This window comes from Megalops cyprinoides, chromosome 10 (genome assembly GCF_013368585.1).
Source record: "Megalops cyprinoides isolate fMegCyp1 chromosome 10, fMegCyp1.pri, whole genome shotgun sequence".
NCBI lineage: Eukaryota > Metazoa > Chordata > Actinopteri > Elopiformes > Megalopidae > Megalops > Megalops cyprinoides.
In genome coordinates this window covers 5,856,239-5,880,927 of record NC_050592.1, presented here as the reverse complement: position 1 = coordinate 5,880,927, position 24,689 = coordinate 5,856,239, and the positions used below count along the sequence as shown (strand labels likewise).

The window sequence follows — 24,689 nt, the reverse complement described above, 5'->3', positions numbered from 1 at the left end:
GCATGCTGTGCACAGTGCATGAACTGCCAACAAAGCATGCGTTGGCTGTAAAACCTGCATGACTTTGAAATCATCCGGGCTAGTATTAGTGCGTTTTCATCTTTTAAAACATTCAAAATATGCACCTGGTCGCTAAAGGCGAACCACGTTTTTTCATGCTGAATCCTCCCTTTAACAAACCATATCTGGCAAAAACTAAGTGCTGGGTTTTCATGCTAACAAGTGATCTATCCATCTACATTTAGAGTGTGCTGCAGTATTGAAGCACTATATAAAAAGTTAACGTGTAAATAAGGTTGGGTTGATAAGCCTTTGGAGAACAGATAAAGCTAAAGGTGAAGGAAAATCCTAAATTTTGTCTTGGGTTCAACTACATAGAGAGGAGTGCAAGACATGGGCATTCATATGTTTGGAAATCAACAGAAAATAGATGCTATGCTATTTTACTGTAAACACAGGCCTACAGGAAGTTTCATCGCACAAAAATACAGTTTCACAAACATTTTTGTACACGACGACAAAATGCTGGAATTGCAAATCAGATTCCATATCATCGCTCTTGGCGCCACTTGTTTTCAAATGTTCAGGTTGTCAGGGCTGGGAATCCAGACCTAAGGGCTAGAAACAGGTGCTGCAGTCTGTTAACAACAATAAAAGTTACCAGCGATGCAACGCCCAGAAATGAAAAAGGGAGAGTGGCACCTTGTGTAATCATTCCTGACTGTTTGGACTACGAGGCATGTTTGGAGGGGTAAAAAGGCCCTCCCTGATTTCCTGTTACTATTACCAATAATGGCATTATTACTTTGGCTGAGATGTCAGATCACAATTACTTGAATAGAGCTCTGCGCAATTTGAAGAGTTATGCCAAAATATCAACATGGGAGAGATGGGAATGGCTGCCAGGACTAGATGAAAAGGAGATTACAGAGAGGAAAAAAAGATGCATACAGACAAAGCAAAGCTAACCTTACAACATGCACCCATGTACCAGACAGGCTACTACAAACATTTCACAAATGCAATTTAAGCAAGGCTGCAAATTGCAATACAGCTGAATTCTGTCTTAAAAATAATGGTAGAACAGACCTGTTAATGACCTAATATAATCCAGTTATTACTCTCTATGGAATCTTCTCCAATAATGGGTTTGATTGGGGTTCACTACAGAAAGGAAACAGAGCTAAAAGGTCACAGCAAAAATGAAATCTACAGCAGAAAGTAACAGGGGAACCGGGCAGTAAATTAAAAGCGTAACTAAGACCAACCTCTCTGCGCTGGATTTAAAAATGGTTCGGAACATAGCAGACAACTACACAAACTCTTCAAAAAATGTTTGCGTCATTTCAACAGGCAACACTATCTGTCTGTCTAGCTATTTATTTATTTATTGCTTGACGGCTTGATTCATTGGTTGATTGATCGATAAATAAAGGGAAAATAAAAGAAGCATGACTCTCCCAGATACAGACATGTGATCACCGAGAATCGCCACGCTGCACAATTCACCTGCTCCAGCTGTTTCCCACTCTTCTGCAAAGTCAGGGGACTCTGCAGGCCAGGCATATGCCATTTAATTAGCGCTACATAATGGCAATGACGTGCTGCCGGGGATGCACAACGACTGCCAACAGCGTACGGTCGCTGCTTAGGCTCTGGGAACCTGCTAGAACCTGCCCAACAAACAAGGGAAGCATCCTTTCTGTGGCGCAAGGGAGAGGCAGGACAGGTGCTAGTCTCGCCCTGATTCCTCCACATTCCCTCAAACACACGGCTGTACAGGCTTGAATCATACAACCTTGTTCACCTGTTACATTTGCATTTATTCATTTGGCAGAATCTTTTATCCAAAGAGACTTACAAGTGAGGCAGAGTACAACACAAGCAAACATAAGGAGTCAACCTGTTGATTGGTTGCAAGGTGATTAAAACACTGGACTGAATTTCAATAAAGCAGCTGAAGGCTCTCAAGCAAATTGTTCTTCTCGCTACTAAATACTTTAGATGTAGATGTGCATTAGAAGGAACCCAAGAGGTACTATGAAGAAAACGAAAGCAAGGGAAAATGTTTGATGGTTGTGCCAAACAGTTATGGAAACCAGTACCCTCATAAGGCCTATTGACTTCAGTGTGTGCATCTACAGCAAATCCAACTTTACCCAGTACACCAAGCTTCCCTGGGATTCACTGTAAGTACGTATTTTCGAGTAAAATTACATTTCTTTTTAAGCTCCAATTAGCCTAGATATGTTCCTTTACGGAGAAGTGCTCTAGGAAGTGCTCTAGGTATCTTTTCAAAGGCAAAATCGTCAATTTACTGTGATAGTGCTACTATTGCCAGTAATTGGGTTGCTTTCTATGTTTCGTACAGCGTTGATCTGACATATGGTGAAATTAAAGCAATGTCAATGTAAGCTAATTAAAGACTCCATACACCAGCGGACCCGCACATTCAAAATACACAAATAATTTACTGTTAAACCAAATATTCGCGCTCGTACTGAGACGGCCCATTCAAAACAGTTATTTGCGCGTGTGGAGAACACGTCTATATTGATGTCGTGTCATCAAGTGTACTGTCAGCTCAGCCGACAATATGAGGAGGAGTCAAAGGTCAGTGATAAAGTTTTGAGGGCTTGGGTGAACTGACTGGGTCAAAGGGCGACCGGCAGGTTTCAGCGACAGAAGCAGACGTAAAAATAAAAAATGAAAGTGTTCTGGTGGGGGAAAAAACTAGGTAGCCTATCTAATGCTTTTTTTCAGCTTTTCCTCCAATTCCAGAAACAGCTGGTTTTCTTTATATGTGCTGTCCATTTGGATGTTAACGTACTGTACAAATAACCCACACCAATCCAACACTTTAGTAGCCTATCATTACAACAACAACGACGACAACAACAGTATTAGCATCGCTAACTTTGTAACATCCGTGTTTTATCTGGGGAAATCATATGAAACAGGGGAAAAATAATTACTTCCTACAGTGATGTCGTATGTCTGTTTTCCCGAGAGTCTGTAACCAGCCTGGGCAGGACAGTGCCAATGTTAACTTACCTGCCTAACCAGTCCTCACAATCTAACGCGTAAATAACTATTAGCGTGAATATTTTCGCTTGCAAATTTAATACGTGAACCACACGAAATAGCATCAATCAACAAGTTGGAAATTAATATTCAGTTGCCACCTCTATGACTCACGTTCACAACCAGGGAGACATGTTTAACGTTGCTAGCAAGCTGAAGTTCTTTCCAGCCGTTCGACGGGAAGCTGAGAAATTCATCATTAGCGATATAGGCTACTTTAAGCCATCCAAAGTTTGCGTCCTGCGATGTTTCAGCTGAACAGTACCAAAAACATGTAGATAAACATGAAATGCATTTCGCTTCATTTTACTACCCAGTACTGTTTTAACAATGCGTGGCAAGGCGCTTTAACAAACATGCGAAAACAAACAAATGGAAAACTCACCGGCAGTTCTACGTTAACATCCGATCCGTCCAGTAGCAGGACTCTGCACGTTATTACCGACTTGCTGTTTCCCGCAGCGGGTATATGAACCACTGCTCCACCGGTCACCACGGCGGGGGTGTGAATGACCTGCTGTTGGTGCGCTTGTAGTGCGGCGATACCTCCTCCGCCTCTCCCTCTACCTCTGCCATCGTGCTCGTCCGACGTCTGAAACCGTCTCATTGACCGTCTGCTGAATGTCCGTCGCAGAAAACCCATCATCTTTCTGTTGAACGTTGTCTTTTCCACAAGACCCAAGTCCACGACACTTAACGAAAGCAAACCAAGATCCGATACCAATTGAATTCCCACTCAGGAGGAAGTAGCTAACACAGCTGTTATGGTGACACTTCAGTGTGACACCGAATAGCTACAATACTGTCGCGTGTTGACTAAGACACAATGAAGAATAAAAAAAAAAAGATCAAAACCTTTACCGAACTGGTCCAAGATTCCAGTTTCCAGAAACCAAAGTTTGGTTTTCTAATATTGAACAGCCATCCGCCAAAAGTGTAGATAAGTGGCAAGAATTCCTTTGCAAGTTGACTGAAATTCTCCTCACCTGCCACTGGCTGGTGTTGCACTGATTGATAATTCCCGTGCGGCGATTCGAGCGATCTGCTCCCCGCTGCCTCGCTTCACCCCTAAAGCAGATTCTGCGATTCAGCCGCCGGCCAGAATCAGTCTCACACACACATTCGTGTACTAGCTCGTACAATATTTTTCCTCTCTTGTCTCAACCGAAACTGATGCACCTCGCAGGTAAGTCAACCAGAGTAACTGGACAAACAGCATGCTTTGCGCCTGCGTAAGAACAAACACTGGAAACAGAGGAACTTTTTTGCTGTTTGAGTACTAGCGCCATCGGCTGGTAAGCCAAATGTTTTATTATTATTATTACTATTATTATTATGAGTAGTATTAGTATTAGTAGTAGTAGCAGCAGCAGCAGCAGTAGTAGTAGTAGTAGTACCCAGCGTGTAGGTGTCATCTTATTATTATAAACAATGATGATTATATAATTGCAAAGAAAAAAAAGCTGTGGAATCTACATGCAGGACTTGCTGGAAAACTCCACAGCAGGTATATGGTATTGGTCCAGACATAACATACACCAGGATGCTGGTAAGGCGATGAAATCTCAATAAAACAATAGCTGTTATTGCTATGTTTAGATGGTTAACATTTTGTCACCATTATAGCGGCACATGACCGTTGGTACATCGGTGGGGTCTGACTTCATAAGGTCTCGGTCTGGATAAGTCATTTCAAGTCCGCATCTTAAATTATGTTTTGATAACCATCCCACTCAGAGTGAACATGTCATATCGTCATTGAGTCTTACCAGTACATTTTACATTCAAGCTTCCAACTTACATCTTCAGTCGTTGAATGAGGGAATATTACGATTGCAGGTTACAGTACGCAAGCTGCCAAACAAGTGGGGTAACTGCACGATATCATAAAATAGGTTTAGCGCTATATATGGCTATAAGAGCCAACGGATTGAACGACAGAGAAATTGATCATTATTAATGCACATACTGTACAGATACTGATACATTATTGTTATGAACGGTTTCTAGGCTTGTTTTATAGATGTTTGAAAGTGAAAATAAAAGTGGTAGCAGTGGTGGGGGTCGTATTATGTAATATTTAGCTAGTTAACAGCAATACTTGAAATGAAAACAAGAAATCCTTCTTGTGTTGCATCCAATAATTATGTAACTTCTGGTCTGCCAATTCTGTTCAATATCCTCTGCGATAAGCCTGTCTCGTGTGTTCAAGTCTTAGCCACAGCAGGCAACAGCCCTTGCATTTTAACCACAGTAGGTTTTATTTTATAATTTTAATCCTGCTTTTCATTATGTTACGTCATGTACATGTTAGCATATGGATTTCAATGTGCAAGAATACAGTGATGATTATGAGCACCATTCTTGTCATGAGTATGCAAGACAGTATGCAGCATTCAAGTAATTATAGCTGAAAATTTGAATGGAGCAGTTTGCCAGCGTTATTTTTTTAAAGATTCATTTTCTGATTAATATTTAACTGGCTCCATTGCCAGCGTCGACTGTACCCTGAAGATACATATAAAGCATCTATTTATTGAATTGTCCAAATGTCTTCTCTTCCAAGAGGGGAACATTTCTGGTGCAAAAGGTGATACTTTTTAAAAAGTTGTGATTTTATAACTCCTTATTTGTTACTCCTAAGGCCACCATTAATGGTATGCCCCTAGGCTACAACAGATGCAAACTCCAAAAGATGAAAATTTAAGCATAAAATGAGAGCATCATTGGTGGAGAGGCTACTTAACATGCTTACTCAGACGTGCATCGTGAATTTTCCCTTTGGGGATCAATAAAGTATATTCTATTCATTTTCACTACACTCGTAAATGCTCATTTATGTTGGAAATGCAAATACTTCATAGCAGATTATAATGTGCATATGTTGCTTTACAGACTGCATCTGGGGTTGATTAAACATTTTGTTGATACAGCCGAAAGAGGTTTTGTTGATATAACCAAGAGGGAATGGCCTTCCTGAACTGTGCTCCAGCCAAAAGGTGAGGAGTTATGAACTCTGAATGTATTAATGAATGATTGATCAATTGCCTGCTGTATGTACTTCTAATCATTGAAAGATATTGCATTGCTACATATAGAGATGAAAATCAGAGTACTTATTTTTGTCAATTGTAGAACAGCATGAATAGTTTAAAGGTGTTTCAACTACCTGTAAAGCTGACATTACAAATTTTCTTAAAATACATATTCATTAAATAAAATGTGTACCCCCTTCTGTAATTGTTCTGTATTTTTCTGTATAAAATTGTCATAACTGTTAAAACCATCCATTATGGATGTTGAGGTAGGAAATGTAATCAGCATAAAAGTTGTGAAAATGTATTTAACTTGAACCTTGTCAGTGGGAATACATTTGTTGAGTAATTGATTTTATAAAATGATGTAATGCCACATTCAGGATGTACTCAGGTTATTATTTAAAAGCTTTTTACACTGTTATACTTACCCATAACGTGTTTGACAAAATGTGGATGTAGTATTATTTTTTTAACTTCTGAAGGATAAGCTACAAGTATCTAATTCCGATGTTTGTTGTTCTGTCATATGGTTATGACAGAAGTGTTGTGGTAATGACATTTTTTTCCTTTGAATATTTTTGCCTTTTCCTCAGAGAAGAATATCCACATACTTGTAGTCAGTTTAACTGGCTAGGAAGTTACAGAGAGAATGGCTTGAATTTCATTATCCTGCTGGTGTCATTAGGACCACATTATCATTCAGTGGTGGTAATGGCATTTTAATGCTTTTTAAACTTCTAAAATCGTGCCTTTCACAGACACCACTGAATTCCCTCTCAGGCCTCTTTTTGCAGACCTTGGCTACATCACATAGAATAGACATTCGTAATGGGTTATAGCCTGTTTCTTAATGACATAAATTATGACTCTAATCTATTTTTTTTCTACATCCATATATGAAATGGACAGGTGCATATAAGGCTGTAGAAAATATAAATTAAACATATTACAGTTATAATTCACCTATTAAGAAATAGGCAATTATGAAACAGACAGTTGCATAGCCCTCTTTAATATGCCTTTTAATATGCTTTGAATCTGAAGACAAACTACTAAAAGAATATTCTTTGAAAATAATGAAACAATGTTCTAGAAGCATAAACCAGTGATATATACATATGTGTCTACACAAAATGACGACTATTGTCATTCTTTGTCCCTTCGTTCGCCTCTCTGACGGAACTAGGTAAACAGACGGCTTTCAGCCAATCAAAATCTATGCTTTATGAAAGCCATTATGTATGGAAACAAAAGTGCCATTTGTTTTCAGAAACAGCAATATTAACAATAAAAATGGAGTCAGAACGTTTCTAAGAAATCTTGAACTGGTAATGTGTAGTGAGCAATAAGAACATCAGGAGCAAGCAAACATAACCACGCCAGAAATACATACTGCAGCACGCCCCGTGTTAATCGATCAGCAGGATTTATTTAAAACAGTGCCCTTTTTACATGGAGATGAATGTCTGGTGGTTGAAGCAGTACTTGGCACATATAGGTAGGATTACATAGTGTTTGACTATTTCTACAAATAAGAGGCTGTGGTGTTGTCCACACTCCCGTTTACGCTGTAAAGTGCCGCGGTTCCAGTGTGCTCTGGGTGGGTCGGTACACACGCACGGCCATCCCTCCTGCTGGCCCAGTGTGTCGAAGCGCCTGCCTGCAGACGGGGTGGGCAGTCTGGGGGAAAGTCTCCATCCCCTCCTGGAGCTAGCTCCAGATGTCCAGGGAAAGGGGAATCACTCTTCTCCCTCCTGGAGCTAGCAGTAGATGCCCGGGGGGAGAATCTCTCTCCTCTCTCTCTCCTGGAGCGAGCTTTAACTGTCCGGGGGAAATCTCCATCCTCTCCTGGAGCCAGCTGCAAGTGTCCATGGGATATCTCTCTCTTCTCTCCTGAGCGAGCTTATAAATGTGTGGGGAAATTTCCATGCTCTGCTGGGGCTAGCTGTAAGCCTCTTGGGCAGTCTGCTTCTTCTCTTGGTACACCCGCAAGATGGCCTCACACACAAACCGGTACTGGCTCTGTGAACACATCCAAAACAGTTGAGACCAGTTAGTGCTACAGTTAGGTCAGACATATCACTTGATAAATCACATTCTATCACCATTTCTCCCTGTGAACCTTCAATCCAAATGCTAACCTGTATTTCATAAACATGTATAAAAATATAAGAGGGGCAGTTAGTCATGTGATTTACGATTGCCTTTCTGGGTACAGAAAGACATACGAAGGCCTCATTTCAGTCATTTTTGCATCATTCAGAAAATGGAACATTCACAAGCTCCTACCGATGCTGAAAAGTACTTGGATTGAAGGACAACATGTAACATTTGTAATGTGTGAGGACAGTGTGCTAGAAGCGATTTAAAAGAGGCGTGCACCCTGACAGCCAACCGACTTATTCTGATCGCTGGTGTTAAAGTGAAGATGGGACTTCTGCACACTGTTGCGGGGCTACAGTGCAGAGCAGACCTTCTTCTCAGTCTGCATTCAAGTGCACGTGACAGTTGTGATATATTCATGGCGGTAAAGGGCTGGGGCAATGCCAGAAATCAGAAATATCCGCTGCCGTCAAGATTATTGATGGGAGACACCTTACGATCCAGCAAAACGTTAGTGATTGCTTGCTTCTGTGTTGCTGTGCATTGTGTGAGAGACAGAGTAGGATGACTGCAGTGGTGCGTTTGTATTTTTCTTATTTTGGTATTGTCTCTTTCCCAGCTTGCACATCTCACACATTTAGACCGGAGGGAACCAGCCTCCTAGTTTTCCTTTGGCTTTATTTCATATTTATTGGCTACTTAGTTTCCAATTTGTTTTTTTTTTTTTTTTTTGCTTTCAAAAGTGAATTTAAAATGGTGATCATTTAAATATTGCATTTTAACTAATATTTTTTTTCCCCTTCATTTTGGCTACAAACCTTACTGGCACAGAGTTGCACAGCACTAACGTGTGGTTATTATGAAAGGTCATAATTATCTGAGCATCTTCGCGGTGCATTACAATGATGTGTGCAGCAATAGCCTTGCTTCACAAACAGCCCCCTGGTTCAGTCTGGTAAATTACGAACAAATTTAAGCCACAGGCACAAAGAGTACTTCACCCCTGTCTGCACCATCATGGCCCTCTGGTCTCTTAATCTCCTAACGATATCCAGGGGATACACGGGTTGGTCTTTCTCAATTAGCTCCATTGCCGTTTCCATGGTGATAAGTACACCGGTTCGCCCAATCCCGGCACTGCAAAAAAAAAAAAAAAAAAACAATAATAGTAAATCATACCAGATGTGAGATGGCCAGCAAAGGATATTGAGTGGAGGGTCAAGAGGCCCTTCAAAAAAATACATACAATGAAGATTCAGCACATTCCTCTAAACTGATGGAAATGTGGTGATATACTTAATGAATGTATTGTTAAATGCACTGACCACTGTGATGTGATGACTATATATTTATAGATACAGACAACTTCATAATATGAAAGTGGCAAACTCTCAATACCTACATGTTATTTCATGTACATTTCAATTATCGCATTATATATTCATTGATTGTATGACAATTTGATATCTGATATATTTTTATGAGGATGTTAAAACAGAGGCTGCTTCCTGTGGCCCTGAAAAGGACCACAGGAAGAACAATGCCTTATGCCTTTCTATTGACCTACAGAGAAGCTGTAAATACCTATTACAGTCAGCAGCAGAAATAAAGGCTGATTCAATTATGTAGCTCAGAACTAGAAGATGTAATATTCTCTACTGTAACTACACTGTCCTGTGTTCTGCTCAGTCATCTTCGTGTAATGATTAACACTAATGTTGGGTCACTTTGTATCCTACTTTTTTAAAAAGTACATACCGCATGCAAAATTTACAGCTTTGCTAATGTACTTTGCACAAAACAACAGTAAGCTACTGATACTGCAGCATTTGTTTGTATTGCACTATCCATCTTATCCAGAGTAGTTGAAAACATTTCCCCATGAGGGGGTACAGAGGCATTCGAACAAAATATTACATCCACATCACTCATGCACACACATTTACACATTTACGCTTTGTATCCATACAAACTCATGTATTTTCTAGAAATCTTACATACTAACCAGTGAACATGATGAGCGATCACTACCTAGCTTGCACATCATTCAGTAAGCAGTTTCAGTGCTCACAAAATATTGCATAGCTTTAATGCTCCATAGGATTAAATGCAGAATTAATGTTCCAGAATGTTCTACAAAAACTATGTGGTCTAATTTGGTGGTCAAGTACATTGCAAAGCACTAAATTAAGTAATAATAATAATAATTCATCTTAGTTTTACTTTAAGTATCATTTGATTGGGGAGTTGAAGTGCCACGCACAGTTGTTAAACAATCAACTGTTCCCCGGGCCTCATGCGACCTTCACCTAGCTTACACCTGTCTTTAGTTACGGAGCCATAGCAACGTATCAGACTTCCCGCTCAAAAAGGACTGAACTGAGTCGGTGACCTCACCCTGAGGACGGGCCCGGTGTTGTGTGTATGAAGAGTGTACACAACGGGCAAACAGTGTAACAGTTCCCGCTTCCCGCGTTCTCACCTGCAGTGGACAATCAGCGGCTCCGTCCCGTTCCTCTTCTGCCGCACGAAGCTGACAAAGTCCAGGAAGTCGGAGGGGTCGTCCGGGACTCCGTGGTCGGGCCAGGCGACGTACTGCAGGTGCGTGACCGACCGCTTCTCCCCCATCTGTGAGGAAACGGCTGCCCGTTAGGGGAATCGCCACTCAGACATGGAGCTGTTTATGCCAAAGGATTGGGCAGTGAAAGTATGCTAACCTGTGCTCTGCAGCAAATGAGCTCAAAATACTATGCATTACTTTACTTGCATTTAGCAGACACTCTTCATCAATTACAGATTTTGGCAATTTTATCCATTTATGCAGCTGGATATTTTATTGAGGCAATTGCAGGTTAGGTACCTTGCCTAAGGACACAGCAGCAGTGCCCCCATGGGGAATCAAACCGGCAACCTTTCGGTTACGAATCCTGCTCCTTAACCACTATGCTACACTGCTCAACGTGGGGGAAAAAGTCAGTATTTATGTATAAATTCAGGTCATGAAATTCTGAAGTTCTTCGCTGTGCAATCAGCAGTGATTGTGAGCTTCACTCTCCAGTGCTTTTTCATAAAAAAGGGGCCCCTCTGATTAAAACGAATTTAAATTAACCTTGCTTAAGAGGGGAAAGCCATTTTTAGGTCTCGGACATTCCATAACACAACACTAAGCTTTAACAATAAGCTTTTTTCCACCTTTCATACATTCAACATTCAACATTACATTGAAGAAGCTGGACATTTACTGAGGCAATGAAGCAACTAAATGTCATGATCAAGGGTGAAATGGCAGTGGCACCCCGGGCAACTGAACGTGCAACCTTCTAGCTGCAAACCAAGTTCGCTACATACTTCATCACAGCACCTCCCCAAAAGATACTGGAAAGGGCCCACAGCACTATGGTGCAACAGAGGGAGTCTGTTTCATTTTCTGCATGATGTTGTTTACCATCATTTGAAAGTCCAAACACTTGGTACCACAGACCTATCCTTCCTGCAGTAAAGGCGATCAGTCTGGAGCCCCTAACCATTGCCATTTACTTTACAATCTGTCACATTCTGTCAAAAGAGCCATCTGCACAGATTGTGAAGAGCTGTCATCCGTCCTCCTGTTAACCACTAAATGGGCAAGAAAAAAATTACATTTGCACGGCACAAGCTACCACACTGTGTGATATGTGCCATAAATCTCTTCAGCGTGACTAACTCTCATACTTGTAGGCAAAACAGATCATCCATTTTCTAGTGAAGCATGGTAAAGTATGGTAAACATGAAGTGTTGGAACATTACGTCACATCACAGCTGCTTGGTAGACGTTCTCATCCAGAGGGACTTGCATACCTTACAATCTTAACATATCTTCTTTACATTTACCGAAGGCAATTCGGGTTAAGCACCTTCCTTAGGGTAGACCAGCAGAGCACACAGACTGGTACACACATGGCCCAGAGCAGGGGATGGCAGCCCAGGTCTGGCTGTGATCCCTCTGTACCTTGTTCTATAAAGTGCTCTGAGATCATTAAAAAGTGCAGTACAAATTTCAGTTCATCATCATATAAAATAATTCAGCTCATCTGCATTTTATAAGGACCCACATCCAGGTTGTTCCCCTCATTTGAAACTTTCGTGCATTTCTGCAAGGAGCAGGGGGTAAAATAAGAGTAATAAAGAGTAATAATAATAAAGAGTAATAATAATAAATAAGCGTAATAAATGGCCAGACTGAATACATGATGATTTCAGTGCTCATTCTGATACAGTATCACTGCTTTGATCATGGCAAAGTGACTTAAAAGGCCTGAACTGCAGACGTAGTAAAGAAAATGAATGGCTGTTCTGGAAAAACATTTGTTTTAAGAGAGTATTACAGACACTGCATCCTCCATTTTCGGGGATGGGGGGGGGGGGGTGGGGCAATAATCGTTTTGAACATTTCCTGCACAATAATCTCTGCCAAGGAACACTGGAGAATCAGAAAAATGAGATTCCCACACCAGCATCCAGCACTAAATGAGGTGTTAGCTTTCCTTCAGGAAGTCATTTTCAAGTTTGGAACCCATGGTTTCTCTTTCATGGTTTTTCTTTTTGCCTACAAGTCACCTCTTGTTTACTCATTCACAACTGTACCATCACATCCTATACCATATCGGATGTTCCTTCAACAAAAACACAGTTTTTAAATCGAAGTCACATTGTTAACTTTAAATTAAGAAAGTGCCACTTACTGGAGTCCCCCGCATCTATTGTCATTTCAGACAGAAGCCTTCTGGCTGAGCACTACAGAACCTCTCTTAAAGAGTGTAGTAAAGAGATCAGAGCAACAGGCTTTTTACCAGAGGGTCATGCATTTGAAGCCCAGGCTGACAAGCAGAACCTCAATTTTTCAGGTAAAATACAGCACTATATGGGTCACAGAAGGGTGAATATACATTTCTGTCACTCTGAAAGGGCATTTTCATTTCGAGGTAAGTAGAAAATATGGTACTCATTCATATGCAAACTATCCATTTTCTTTCAACTATCCAATCAGTCGCCAAATGTTAAAAACCTACCTGCTAAGGTACTACAGTAAAAGCCAAGATGCAACAATTTTATTAATCCATACCTTTTCCTGAAGTATTAATTAACTACTATCTGCTGTTTTCCATTCAGCTCTTTAGAAATGAACATACAATTACATGAAAATGACCTGTGATGGCAAACTGAGCATATAATGCATTTCACTCCACTCCCTTGGGCTTCTGCAGCCTCACTTAGTCCCTGGTTTTCTGGATCAAAAACAGTTATACTGAACTGGGGTTTGATAATGCATGATGAAAAATAAAAACAAAATCCACAGGGATATGTCCAATCTACTGAAACCAAAAAATATATTTAAACTTTCCTGGTGGCAGAAGATTTATTCATTTATTTATTAGATTTTAGATTCTTTTTGGACGTTTTCTAATTCCTATCTAAGCAAGACATACAGTATTCCTGGCAAGTTGTTTTTAATTGAACTGCCAGGAACTGAAATCCATGCTGCCACTGTCTGAGGCTTAAATATTGCAATTTCTCAATCTATACATTTCCTTTGTTAACTACAAAAGTCCTTAGAGAGTCCTTTGTAGTTAACAGAAGAGAGCCGTTTTTTTGTCGTTTTCGGTTAAAATGATTTGTAGTTGTTCATTTGGGTTAAAGCTGCATTTCAGATATCCTTCAGTGCCCATCTGTTATTTATGTGTTGACAGAAACACAAAATAGATTTCTTCTGTTGAGTGAATATTAATTAAATTGGGTGAATTTATGAACTGCTCACAACATCTGGACTGAAAAGATGCGTCTCCACTGTGTGCTGCACGTACAGCTGCTCTGGACTACCTCTGATGGGCATCTCTGACAGAGCTAAACGTCCACCCCTGCCAGCTGCCACAATGCATTTAAATAAAAATATAACCAGTCTTTCAGCGGGGAGTTTGTGCAATTACTTTGTAAGGAAAAGTGAAAAACTCCAGACAACACTGTCTTATACAGTTTTATACGAAATGAACTGAACAAAAAAAAAACAAAAAACTAATCATTCATTCCTCTGCCAAATTAATACTGTTATTGTAGGCAAACTAACAAAGAATGTAATGACATGACTACCATCATTATGCTTATCAGCACAGGAGGGCTGGTAAACATGACCGTAAGAGTGATGGTACAGTAGCTTGTGTACACACCACTGAAGGCAATGCAAGCCTGTCCAATTTCCAGTACTTTCTTTGACATAGACAGTGTCTTGAGCTACTCTGTCCCATTCCTCCTGGCTGTTCACCACTCTCCAAGCCCTGCATGCCACACGTCATCCCAGCACATCCCATAAAAGCTCAGCAGGGCTCTAGTCTGATGGGCAGGGCATCCAATTCATCAACCTGACTCCAGGCCTGTTTAATCAATATCCAGTAACCGAATCCTTTATTTTAGCCTGAGAGCATTCATTCATAAATTGACAGCTACGCTTATTTTGACATTCGGTAGAGTTGCTAAAGATAACGGTAATTTTTTAATGTTTTTATTTATTTTTAATCTAAGGCATAGCACTTTGCTTACTAACACAGAAACACAAAAATGTCCACAATGTACAATTCCACACAGCTATTGAAAGTAAATGCATGCCTTAAGTATCTCGGTACATGTAACAGCAACAAACTGTTGAGGTGAAACAGAGTCTTTATTATTTAATTAGAATCTTTAATAATCTAGCTAGCCAATCAGTGACAGCATAGGAAATGGCTGTATCGTCTGAGAGAGACGTGAGTGTCAGTAAAAGGTGAATTATCCAGGTAAGAAATGACCAGAGCCGGGACAAGGAGTGACCGGGCAGAATGAAAGTGAAGGGAAAGTGATGAATAGTATGAAGGAAACTGAGAAGTGGAGAGAGAGAGAGAGAGAGAGCTGGAAAGGAAACGCGATGTGAGGGAGGCAGTGGGATTACAGTGGTCTCTGGGAAAGGGCGAGAGAGAGTGACAGGACTCCAAAAGAGGTTCCGTTCCAACCACAAATTCACCGCACGTCTGATGTGACCAAAATCGGTTTCAGGACCGGGATGATGATGATCTAACATTTTTACTACACCTAAAAAAAATATTTTTGAACGGATACGAAATGCCTTTTATAGTCCCTTATAGTATGACGTTAATTGTCTGACACTCAAAGAGAGTATTCTCATTAAAGCGGTTTAATAATTGTATCTCTTTTCTTTTAAGCCATCACACAGTGCCCAGCTTCAGTGGTGGAACGGGGGGTCTGACTTTATGGGAATGTTTGTGAGTCATCCAAGTACAAACATCATAATGACGGCGCGCTGCTAATCAGAGGCTTTTCCGAGAAGCCCTCCACTTCTACGTTTCCATGGAAGAGGAAAAAAAAAGTCATTAGTCGTCCTCATGAAGCAAAACGTCGGTTAACGAACGGGAGGCCCGAGCCATCTCTGCCCCGCTGTAAACCTTGGCCATCTCCCCCTTCTGTGCTGTTCTGGTAACCAGATTTCCATGCTAGAGGATTAGCGCACACCGGAGAGGTTAGGGCACGGAACAGATGGACCCACGCTCTTCAGCGATTTCTGTGTGTGTGTGCGAGTGTGTGTGTGTGTGTGTGTGAGCTGTTGCATGTATATGTGTGTGTATAGATGTAGTAGTGAGATGAGACAAGACTCCTCCTCTCCAGCTTTGAATCGAGTACAGCTGGTACAATGTTATGGCACTTAAGCAGTGGTAAGCTTCTGATGTAGACAAAAAAAAAAAAAAAAAATACTTTTCTTGTGATGAGCGGGCACTAGGTTTATATTCTCAATTACCTTACCATGTTTTAAAGAAACAAAAAAAATTCCTTCCTTTCAGAAAGGAATTTAATAGAAAGCATATAGAACAATGGGATAGTTCTGGAAGAGTACCTGTCTGTTAGATTTTTGACACCAGCCTTGAAAAAATAAGAAATATTCATCCACATTCAGCACAACTGTGTGTATTATGAGGAGTGAAGGGCTGGGCTATACTGCTGCCATGGATGAATCTACTGCTGGCCCTGACCAAATGAAAAACAACTCCTATTAATCACAGTAATTACAGCCACAGAGACATTCAAGCATGCATGCAGAACGTATTCGCTCAATTATTTCTATACCTAATAAATTCACATCCGTTTTTTGTATTGCCTTTTTTTTTTTTTTTTTTTGCTCACTCTGACTTTGCCGGTGTATGCAGCTGTACCTTCGACAGAGAGTGGCTGAGCTGTGAATTCTCGAGTTGTGAATTCTTGTACAATGGTGCCTAATGGCCTGATTAAAATAAAGTGATGGCGAATGTGTAATTTCTGCATTTCATGAATTCTTCAGAAGGCCAATAATTACAGTTCAGATCTCGGAAGGGAAAGCATTATGGCGGCAGTGTAGCATAGTGGTTAAGGAGCAGGACTCGTAACCAAAAGGTTTCCGGTTCAATCCCTGCTAGGACACTGCTGCTGTACCCTTGGGCAAGGTACTTAACCCACAGTCGCCTCAGTAAATATCCAGCTGTATAAATGGATAACATTGTAAAGAACTGTAACCTATGTAAGTCGCTTTGGATAAAAGCGTCTGCCAAATGAATAAATGTAAATGTAAGATCATTATAGTGTAAGGTTACAGAGCGTAATACAGGGTGTGTTTAGGGCCTGGGATGGAGGCAGGTACTGTACACACCTCAAGCACTCTATCGCAATATTAGCGCCACAATTCCACACTTCCCAATTTCTGCTCTTAACTCTAAGCTACAAAACACTTTTCTCAAAGATACTCATCTTGCTAAGGTCACCAGGTTTACAAAATGTCAAATCTAGGCATAATTCATTTAATAACAATTATTTTAAAGACAACATTACATAAAAGAAAAGGTTATTATGAATTCCTATGACTGACAGTATCCCCATTAAATTACATCAGGGTGACTATTTTACTATTTTACAATTTTTCCATACAAATATTTAACACCTGACATGCTCCTGAATGTAATTATTTGTGATTAGCTGTGTCAAGTAGTCAGTAATTCCCTGATTAATTGAGCTTATCGTACCTCTGTTCTTGATGATTTAATGAGAGGAAGGCTTTTTCGGCAGCTCGCCATTTCTCAGGAGCTTTTTGGCAGGGTACCTAAGCTTTGGAATTCAGTGCAGCTTTGGATAAACTTTACCCTTGCTGCAAGTAGCATTAGAGGATTCAGCTGGTTTGTCTTTATCTATCTAGCTGTTGTTTGTGATAGAAAACATTTTTCCTATAATTGCACTGGGTCCGGGGGGACACATTTCAAATAGAATGCTGGGAAGGAAAAAGCACAGAAGTCTTGGCATTGGTGTCTTCCTCACGCATCCATGTAGGGTGGCGACAGATTTGCCCCCCCCCCCCAGCTCTAAAATGGATGACTTTCATTTCTTTCTCCCCTTTTCTTTGCAGAAAAGAAACCTCGACTGGATACTGGGGACAGAGATCAGCCACACCTTGAGCAACACCAGCCAGCACAGGCAGTGTGCTGACGCACACAAATGTTTACCTTTAAACCATAAAAATGAACCAGGAGCCCGTAAAAACAAACAAAAAAATGCTCCTACGCTGACATGTGGCTTACTTACTTTATTCTAGACTTGTGTATCATTCGTTAAAGTGTTTTATTTTACGTTTTCGTAGCAGAGGGTATTTTTGTCAGTAAGGCACCCACAATGCAAAATGGCAACTAATGAATGTATTTATTCAAGTTCAGGGAATGATGGATAATATTTTTCGAAATGGACACACTCACGCGCACACAGACTAGACGCTCTCAAAGGGAAAAGGATTGATCATTCCTGGAATAAACTGCTTGATCAGATCTGCTTCTCTATTTGTTTTGATAGTTTGGTTTACTAATTTGGTTGCCTTCCAGTGCAAGCACAGTTGGCTGTCAGCTCACAGAATCCTAACCTAGCGCTTCCAAATGCAAACAGCAATGATCTCTAAATTGCTGAAATATTTCTAGGCTTCATCACACATAATTAAATTATAGGTCCACATGCTCCTCTTAATGTCCAAACTAAAATGAAAATATGCTTATTCAAATGATGCACATGTACTTTTTTAATTTAACCAATCATGTTGCACATGGGGTACAGATTATGTTTTAACAAATAAAAATGTACAGTGATGTGTTTAATGATGCTGTTTTGGCTGTTCATATAATATGGAATGCCAGCCTTGTCTTCTTGTTCTCTTCTATTGCCTGTAATAGTAGTATTGAGAATCACAAGAAACACTATGTTGATACACAACCAAAGAGTAATTAAATGCCACATGTTCCTGAGCCTTTGAGAGCCTCATGCTTTGGGGAAAGATATTTTACATTATGCTAACCTTTTCAGGTCACTGGAACAATAGAAGCACGATTAGGAAGAGGTGCTATTCTTGGACAGAGATGACAGTCCTTGCTTAATTTCTGAGGAGGATATAGGGAGGTTAGAGGGTCAACTATCACCAGAGGCAATAGAGGCAACAGTCTTCTGACAGTTCAATCACGCACTCATAAAGAGTATGGAACGAGCTGATGACTCAGCATACACTGTGAGCTCACCATAGCAACAGCAACACATAACCTACTCAGCTCTGAAGAAAGCCTTGCAGGAGCATAGAAACGGACCAAGGAAACAGCCTCCCGTCCCTGTAATGTTTACCATACCTTCAGTAACTTTATACCTTGCGCTCTACCTTACCACAGAAGCTTTATTTCATCTTCACTGTACGATATTTGGGCTTCAGATTTTAAGAGCTTTCTACACTGACTTCTACACAAATTTCCTCTAATCATATGTCTTCAAGGTAATTATTCACCATATAGAAACCATGGGCGTAACTGCACAGGGCAGATATTCCTTTCATATAAAGGGGCTTGGGATATAAGTGCTTAACTAATTACACGCAATGTGAATAATGAACCTAATCATTATCCATAGTAAGATATATACGCTGGGGGAGAATCTTGCATGCTACATTTCTGTTGCATTGTAAAGGAGGCAGTCGTTTGTGTAAGGCACCAGCACCACGGCAGCTACGAGCACCTCCACACCCACCTAACGTACCCATCATGCTCTCCGGTAAGGTGATTTAACGAACCTGGAAGAGACAGTGTTCATGCGCTTTCAGGCTCTGTGTGTTTCCAGTTCTGCTCCACCTGTGCCGTGTTGACCCTCGGTCACTCCCGTTGCTCAGTGCTTTAGTCACAGAAACGCATATCCGTCCATTATAAGGAAGAAGAGCCCCCACTCCTCAGCCATACTGCAAGGTTTCCCACAGCCAGCCTATTTAGAACCTTTGGTGTAATTCACTGTAATTGAATTCATATTCATTATTCAGCTTTTCTTCCTTTATAGCTGGAAGCCATGCCACAGTAATCTTCTCCCCTGGGGAGATAATATATTTACATGCATATGAGAGCAAAAGACCTTTAGCGGGGGAAAAAAAGGGGAGCCTTGAGCTTTGAAGGCCACAGGCCAGACAAAACAGATTGTGTGAGTGATGACTGGCCATTCTAATGAAGCCCCAGGATTATTTTGTTGTGTCTGCCCAGTGAGCAGGGCTGAGTTCTCCGCTGTTCGTCGCGATAAGCTCTGGATCGAGCTGGGAAGCGGTGACCACAGCAACCTCTGATATAATCTGCAGAACTTTGACTCCTAAAATGCCCGCCATCTCACAGAAGTCCTGCTTTGAAGCAACAGATATTAACACTTGCATTGTGTCATTAAAGTATCCTAAGAAGAAAATGTTCTTGAATTTCCTTGCGCCACACATTATTTTTTTTAAGTTTTACCGTATGTCTGCATTGTGTGTAGACAATGTTATGATATTTAATTTGAAAAGTTGAGTGTTGAATGTTCTTTGTGCAGCATTAAACCTACTGTGACACATTTTTACATTATGCCAAAATTTTGTATTATTAGGGAGTGCCAAGTAACTCTATTAGCATAGAGCTAAAATTAACTCTGACATCTTTAAGTATCAATGTATTGTATCTGCACTGTTTGAGTTAAAAATCTAAGTTTCCCAAAAGTATGTTGATCGTTATGATTTTTACAGATCTATACTGTGGTACCTTTTATGTAAGCAAGCATTACAGGCCAGTAAGAAAAGTCAGAGATTGCAGACCATCGCACCCACGATTCAGCTTGTTTCTGCACAGACTCCCCCTATTGAAGGGATTGTGACACTAACAAATGACCCTCAAAGCCACAGTGCCCCAAACTTGTAACAGCTTAACATTAATCAAACTGGATTACATACTGTATGTTCAATAAAATGCGGTAATCTGTATATCACTGTTTGTGCATTAGTCAGACAGTGACGATGTCATGCATGATGTAAGTGTGAAAGGTATTGCTGGTACTAGCATTATGCTCAAAGAAATGAATTCCAACACAACCTTGAACAAGGACTGAACACTGCTTATGCCAACGTACAACAGGATGAATGAGAGAATTTCACTACTAGTCAGAAAAATGGGAAATCTAATCATTTTTGCTAAATCTGTGCAGTAACCAGAGAAACAATTTACAACATGCAAAGCTGAGGTTATGCAACTGGTTCCTTTTGCATCTCTGGATATGGTAGAAATGTAAAAAATAGCTATATGTACTTTTAACTACGCTGTTTCACATAACAGCTACACAGATTACACAACATTCTGCTAGACTGCTAGACAAACCTCATTTGCCATCAGAAAGTATGAACAGACATCATAACATTGATATCTGTCACTAAGGTCAGGGACACGTTCACATTCTTACAACAAGATTGTGAAGCTACTCCATTTTATCAGAATAAATTACAGTGTTTTTCTTTATTTCAGTTTTTCCCTACCCTGACCAAGAAAAAGCCCAGACTTAAATGAATTTTGTCTGAAGCCATGATGTACAGTGCACATCTTAACCTCACCAAATATGCAAACACAATTACAAAAGGATAAACTTTGTTTGGGCAAAGGACAAATATTATATAAGCATAGACCATATATTAGTGCATGTTAATAGGTTGCATTAAAGTAATGTTAGATGTGTCCTGAGAAGCAAAGATGAGAAAATTCAAGTAAAGAGATGTGTTCAACCCATGTGCAATAAGGCCACCAAACAACTTTAATTATTTTAGTATTTCACAGCTTCCAGTGAAGAAAATATGACAACTTGCAGAAAAAGACAAATGTCAGTATTACGAGGTGAGGCCAATTAACAGAAATTTATACCAAAAATGTGTCACTTAAGCAGATGGCTGCTCTTGAATCATACACAGCTAAATTGGGGATGCTCATATGCAGCCTGAAAACACAAAAAGTCTGCATTGTATTAATTCAACACAATTACCATACATTTTGGCTGAATTTCTGTAAAGGTGGTGGATGCTACAGATTTGGGTATGCGGGCCCCATTATACTGGAGCTTCAAGATCAATATGAGTACCACTGCCAAATTATTGGGGTTATTGTAACACATGTAACAGGTGCAGCAGTATTGCGTAGTGGTAAGAAGCAGGGCTCACAACCAAAAGGTTGCTGGTTCAATTCTCCTCAAGGACAATGCTGCTGGGTAGGATCTTTAACCCACAACCATGTCAATAAATATCCAGCTCTATAAATGGATAAAATTGTAACCTACTGCATGTAAGTTACTCTGGATAAGAGCATCTGCTACATGACAATAATGTAATGTAATTTAATTTAATAATTATGCGTTTGCAATGGAATTCAGACTAACGCCTTCAGACCAGGTCAAAAACACAGCAAGAAAAAAGTACAAGGCTTTCAGCAGTGCTTGACTGACACTGGAACCCTCTCTTTCAGTGCTGGTTAAAACATCCTGAATCAGTCAAGGACCCATACTTCCCTGTTGGTAAGATCACCCGGAATTAGTCCTGCCCCCTACCTCGGTGTTGGTTAATGTCAGCTCCCGAAAAACGTAGGCCAAGTTGCACTCCTCTGAGTGGCAGCAGACCTGTAGACACCCATAGTCGCGCACTTCTGGCGGGTCTGGCCAATACTGGTGACACTTTGGCTGAAATACAAAACCAAGAAAACAATAAGACACATGAGAGTCATCAGATCAATGCAGATATAGCAAGCAGTTCAATTAAAATAATAATACTAATAATAATATTCTGAAACAACTTTGCATTCATGAGCTGTGAGATGAATGGTTTGGAAGGCAAATGTAACCAGAATGTCAAAAAGTTCACACATACAAAGGGTGAGCAGCACAGTATTACATTACAATCATTTTACATTACAATCTTTGTGTACTGATTGCAATGTAATGTAATGTAGTACAGCGAAAAGGAGCAAGAATCAGAACGCCAAAGTTGCTGGTTCAATTCACCGGTAAATCACTGCCGTTTTAACCTTGAGCAAGACGCCCTACCTGAAATGCTTCAGTAAACACCCAGCTATATAAATAGATACTGTAAAAAGTTTGAGCGATGCAATTTGCTCTTGATAACGGGGTCCACAAAGCATAACACAATGTCAACGTCACGTGTGTGACTGCGGTGTTCATGGCCAGGTTGAATGCAAGAAGCATCTTCTGAAGACAAACCACAAAACGAGTCAGCTTGCCAATACGATGACAATACGAAGCATGATGTTGAAAATTGAGCTTTTCGGACTTGAAAATATGGCAAGGGGTCTGTTACGTTTTCAGGTTGTTTTGCATCTGTGAGAGCAGGACCCCTTGTTAAGATAGCTGGTTAAAGAAGTTCCAGAACCTTATAATACTCTAAAGCAAGAGAAAGGAGAATTCATGCCAGAGGAGGATACACAAAATAATAACCACAGGGGTGGGAATAAATTTACCCCTCATTTTCTGGAATGAAAAGTATTTAGGAACAATATGAATGATGCACTATTTAATCATTTTGTTTTCTGTTTTGTGTTTGTATTTCTATTTAATTGGGGATATGAATAAATGTGGATGGCACAGAATATATGCATATATAGTAACACATATATTCAATTTCAAAGTGGAGAGAGCTAGCAATTTTGATTAAAGGTTTGACTAAATCTGGATTAAAGGTAGTGCATTCACTCATTCATGCTTTCTCTCAGTCATGTTACTCTCATTTCCTGGTTCCTGCTCTTTGGGATAGAATTCTATCCTACTGTTTCATACCCAGTCCTACGTCCTGCACAAACATCAATTCTCTCATCCCTGCAATGGTATTTCATACAATGTAATACAGCACTGCAATAATAAGAAGAGTATGCATTACAGTCTAAACCAGGGGCTGGAGACCAATCAAACAAAGGCACTTTCGAAAATATTCACAATGTTTATGAGGTTTGTTAGTTTAATTATTGAATTGAACTTCAGAAGTACCATTTTGCAAAATAAGGTGACAAGGAGCAAATAAGACGTAGATGATATAAGGCATGCCTGCACAAATTAACACTAATCACATTAACTAACAATAAATCTCTAATTTTAGAGTCTAATTATCTAGGTATCTATAAATAACGTGAGTGAACATGCTTCATAACATTCTGCTCTGGACATATAAAACTTACCTAATTTAATCTAAAAACTTGTCTATCTAAATATTTTTGTTTTGGATACACCTTGTGCTTCTAGCACTGTGTTTCGCATCGCTAATAAGCTGTATACAGAGCTCGCTGCCGGACAGCGAGCACAACTCCCCATTCTTGGTATGGAGGACGAGGTATGCTCGATGAGTCTCAATAAACAAGAGGCTCAAGTTCTTACTGATGATAAGACCTCACTAGCGGGGTTACCTCGGAAACAGAAAATCGGGGGAGGACTGGAGTGGCTGAAGGACTATCCATGAAGGAAGGAAAACAGACTCAGGTCTATGATGAAAACAACATGAACAACAACAAGAGCCCAACAAGACAAGGGGCTTGATAAACTTCACATTTAGATTTCTAATTTGACTTTCAGTATGCTGTAATGGGGCGGCAGTGTAGCATAGTGGTAAGGAGCAGGACCTGTAACCGAAAGGTTGCTGGTTTGATTCCCCACTGGGGCACTGCTGCTGTGCCCTTGGGCAAGGTACTTAACCCAGAATTGTGTCAGTAAATATTCAGCTGTATAAATGGACAACATGTAAAAATAGTAACCTGTGTATGTTGCTCTGGAAAAGAGCGTCTGCTAAATGCCAATAATGTAATGTAATATATTGCCTTCTCACAGCTACAGGCTAAAGCTAAAGGCACCACTTTGGTACAGCGATCATAACCCTATGAAGATTCCTAAAAATGCCTGTAAGGAAAACTGTTTTCACCATCCTTGGGATGTAATTTACAGGAGTGGTCCCTATCTTTATATATATATTACGGGGCTACACTTTCTTAAAGTTGACTCTATTCTTCTGTTAAAGCCTATGAATAAAAAGAATCTTAAAGATTCCTCCTTCCTAAAATCCATGTAAGAATCTAGCCCTCAGCGCTTTG

The 24,689-nt window shown here is 40.2% G+C and overlaps 2 protein-coding genes across 2 annotated transcripts in view; both read right to left on the bottom strand.

Annotated features, from left to right (window-relative positions):
* epb41l4b (erythrocyte membrane protein band 4.1 like 4B) overlaps positions 1-4,269 on the bottom strand; it is a 90,426-nt gene extending 86,157 nt beyond the window's left edge. The window contains exon 1 of the mRNA XM_036538449.1: positions 3,470-4,269. Within this exon, the coding sequence (XP_036394342.1) occupies positions 3,470-3,730 (261 nt within the window). The 5' untranslated portion in view covers positions 3,731-4,269. The remainder of the gene's footprint in view (positions 1-3,469) is intronic.
* A 3,262-nt stretch (positions 4,270-7,531) lies between these two features.
* Positions 7,532-24,689, bottom strand: part of ptpn3 (protein tyrosine phosphatase non-receptor type 3) — an 83,286-nt gene continuing 66,128 nt past the window's right edge. Inside the window, exons 23-26 of the mRNA XM_036539072.1 lie at positions 22,153-22,281; positions 10,708-10,853; positions 9,227-9,362; positions 7,532-8,144 (exon numbers count right to left, since the gene is read on the bottom strand). Of these exons, the coding sequence (XP_036394965.1) occupies positions 8,064-8,144; positions 9,227-9,362; positions 10,708-10,853; positions 22,153-22,281 (492 nt within the window). The 3' untranslated portion in view covers positions 7,532-8,063. The remainder of the gene's footprint in view (positions 8,145-9,226; positions 9,363-10,707; positions 10,854-22,152; positions 22,282-24,689) is intronic.